This window comes from Aptenodytes forsteri, unplaced genomic scaffold, assembly GCF_000699145.1.
Source record: "Aptenodytes forsteri isolate BGI_AS27 unplaced genomic scaffold, ASM69914v1 Scaffold217, whole genome shotgun sequence".
NCBI lineage: Eukaryota > Metazoa > Chordata > Aves > Sphenisciformes > Spheniscidae > Aptenodytes > Aptenodytes forsteri.
In genome coordinates this window covers 5,914,917-5,918,089 of record NW_008796222.1, presented here as the reverse complement: position 1 = coordinate 5,918,089, position 3,173 = coordinate 5,914,917, and the positions used below count along the sequence as shown (strand labels likewise).

General features: G+C 35.7%; 1 protein-coding gene across 1 annotated transcript in view; it reads right to left on the bottom strand.

The window, feature by feature from the left end:
- The window catches only part of HDAC2 (histone deacetylase 2), a 19,534-nt gene that overhangs the window by 10,032 nt on the left and 6,329 nt on the right, over positions 1-3,173 (bottom strand). The window contains exon 5 of the mRNA XM_009289142.2: positions 2,540-2,681. Coding sequence (XP_009287417.1) covers positions 2,540-2,681 — 142 coding nt within the window. The remainder of the gene's footprint in view (positions 1-2,539; positions 2,682-3,173) is intronic.

The window sequence follows — 3,173 nt, the reverse complement described above, 5'->3', positions numbered from 1 at the left end:
TATGATGACTCCCGGGAGGAAGTATGGAAGCTGCTTAAGATTCTAAAAAAAAAAAAAAAAAAATCATAAAATTGATCTCATCTTAAAACATAGCAAAGCCAAATGTTCACACAATTTCCCACTAAACAGGACAACTGCTTTCCAGCCTGAGCTACTCAGTGGATGTTTTTTGTAACCTATACTTGCATTGGCTATAAACACTAAAGAAATACAGCATTCTGGTAGTTGCCCATTCATCAACGGATCAAATTTCCTCACAGAACCTGGGCCTCTACGTAGCACTACAGTCTCAACTGACCTATCTATGTCTATGTAAGACAAGATTAGTGCTATCATGTAAGATGTGTAGAAAGTCAAATAACTTACTAAGGACACTGGAAGTTCAGAATGCACAATACCTTCAGTAGAAAATGGATGAATGCAGCTGAACTAGACAACCTCCATGAGATTCAGCTACACTGATGGAGCTGCAATCACAAAATCATCAGCTGATGCATGATTTTTTCCTGCATCAAATAAGCATAGCCTGATCAGCAAACCAGACCAACTAACTAAATTACAGAAACAAGCTTGAATGGAGCCCACTGACAAAAACAAAGATAAGATTTGGCTGTTAAAGTTGATGTAAATAACCAGCAACAGCAGATCAAGTTGAGCAGAAGTAAGCAGCACAATACTGGTCTCCAGAAGGAACGCTGACTTTTCAGAGAATTAGTTCTCCCTTTAGTTCAATTAGCTTTGCAAGCTCTGGAGATAGAGAAAAGCTGATGGTTTTTTTTTTTTCCTATGGGGATGTAATAATCGCAGTAAAGCCTGCTGAAGTCTGTATGCAGACAATGCTCATTTCAAAATACTAGCTAGCAGCACAGAATAAAAGTTACTATGCCTGAGGTACTGTTTGCCACTGACACTGTGCTAAAAAAAAATCCCAATAACATACAATATTCTTCTATTTATTTCCTATGCCTGAGGTACTGTTTGCCACTGACACTGTGCTAAAAAAAAAATCCCAATAACATACAATATTCTTCTATTTATTTCAACTGTGTATCTTTAAATTCTTTGTCCTGGGTGTGGTGAGGTGAAGAATCCATAAACTTCTCTGTCAACGGGAAGTGCTGTTTTTAAAAAGCCAAGATATCTAACCCTTCAAAAAAAAATTCTAGCCAAATTCAGCAACAGCTTGTCATTGTAAACATCCTGGTCTGAGCTGCTTTTTGTTTGAAACACCACTACCACCTTGTGGCCAGTCAAGTTAAACCACATGGATAAAAACAATGCCTAATCTGATTTCTACCTAAATCAATTTAGAACGCAGTTTAACAAAATCTAACAACCGTAATAACATTCAGCTCCAACAACCACACTGAAATGAACGCTTAGCATCCCACTGATTTAAAGCTCAACTTTCATTTACTCCTGTGTCCTCTGGGTATCATCAGCACACTGAGGAGAACACATTCCGGGAATATTAGCAGAAACACAAATACCTGCATCTCTTGAATCAATTTAAAGGTAGTAGGAAAACAGTGAATTCTTTCCCAACACAGCATTTTTGTAGGTCAGGTTTTTAGAAACGTTTATAATTTTTAAAAAAATTACTAACTGTATGTACAAACTAACGTACAAAGTTGCTAATACCAGGAGTGACTTATCCTGGGAGTGCCTCTGATAAAAAGATGTTTAATTTAAGACTTTGGAGCTAGGAATATATTAATCCTAATACTTGAAATATTCTTTCAAGTTGTGAAGTGGAACAATTTCCCGTTCTAATGGACAAGAGTCTACCATGAGGAATGACTAACTGACTTAAAATTAATATGAAGGGCCAGGAAAATTGGTTTCCATTCTCAGCTTTGTCAGAGATTCTACAACAGCTTAAATGATAATTCTTCACAGGCCAATGCTCCCTCCCTCAAGCTAGCTATAAGGCTTAGTACGCAATTGTCTGTGGGGCATGCTAAAGTTCTTCAGCAGTGAGCATCATGAGAACTCAAAACACACTTTATGACATAAGAAATATTCCAAAAACAAGCCAACTGTATTACTAGGCAAATAGAACACAGTAAATTCAAGTTGCAGCTGAAGCTTTGTGACTATTAAAGCTCTCGTATAAAGATATTCTAAGATTTGAAGTAAGTTTTGAAGCCATGTGATCTCCAAACAGCTACTTTTCGCTGTATGTGCAGAATTGAAATGTACAGAAAATCATTATAAATACAATTCATTGTCTTCCTAGAGACATTTCCAAAATCTGAGTGAACTAATTATACATTTGAACTAAAATTTCAGACAATTTATCCAGAAGTGAAGGTGTTGATTTTGTCTAGAAGTAAATAATTTACTTCCCCACTATCCTCTATTTTTTTTCTAAGGTTCTTCAACAAATCTATCACTCTAGACTAACATACTTTCTGAAAACTTACTGCTGTATATTATTACTGGACATAGTTATTGTAACCTAGTATTAAAACAGTATCTACAAGGAAGAAAATAAGAGGGAATTTATCACCTAATGAAATTTCATGTTCAACCTTACCCTAAGGTCCCCTGTGCCCGGAAAATATTCACCATACTTATGGAATGATACTGTCATGACACGATCTGTGGTATAAAATGCTTCTTCAACACCATCACCATGATGGATATCAATATCAATATACAACACTCTTTGGTGATACCTAGAAAGAAAATCATGTATGAGAAATCATCATTATCTGTTATGTTCATAATATACTGATACCTAACAAGGAAAAACCTAACAAAAAAACCCCAACCAAACACTAAAATCCAAGATTATGATAATTTTGATGATTTTGGTTGAAGTGACCATATGCTCTTAGAATTCTCAGTACAGTTTGGGTAATAATGAAAATAAGTTTATCTTCATCAAAATAAGCAATTTAAGTATGTAATGTATTTACTATTTACCCCAAGTTGTCTCACTCCATAGAAGCTATATTTCGTGTTTCTGTTCACATCTGCTGAATTCACCCCTTTCACAAGGCATTTCTTTCTGCCTTCTCAATAATTACTAACACAGTCTGCACTGAAACACCTCTTAGTGCACGCTTCAAACAGCATAGTGCCAGGAGCAGGAATAACCCACGTTCCATAAACCCACAAAAAATAGATTTTTTTTTTTTTTTTTTTTGTGGGAGAAAATAAGGGCG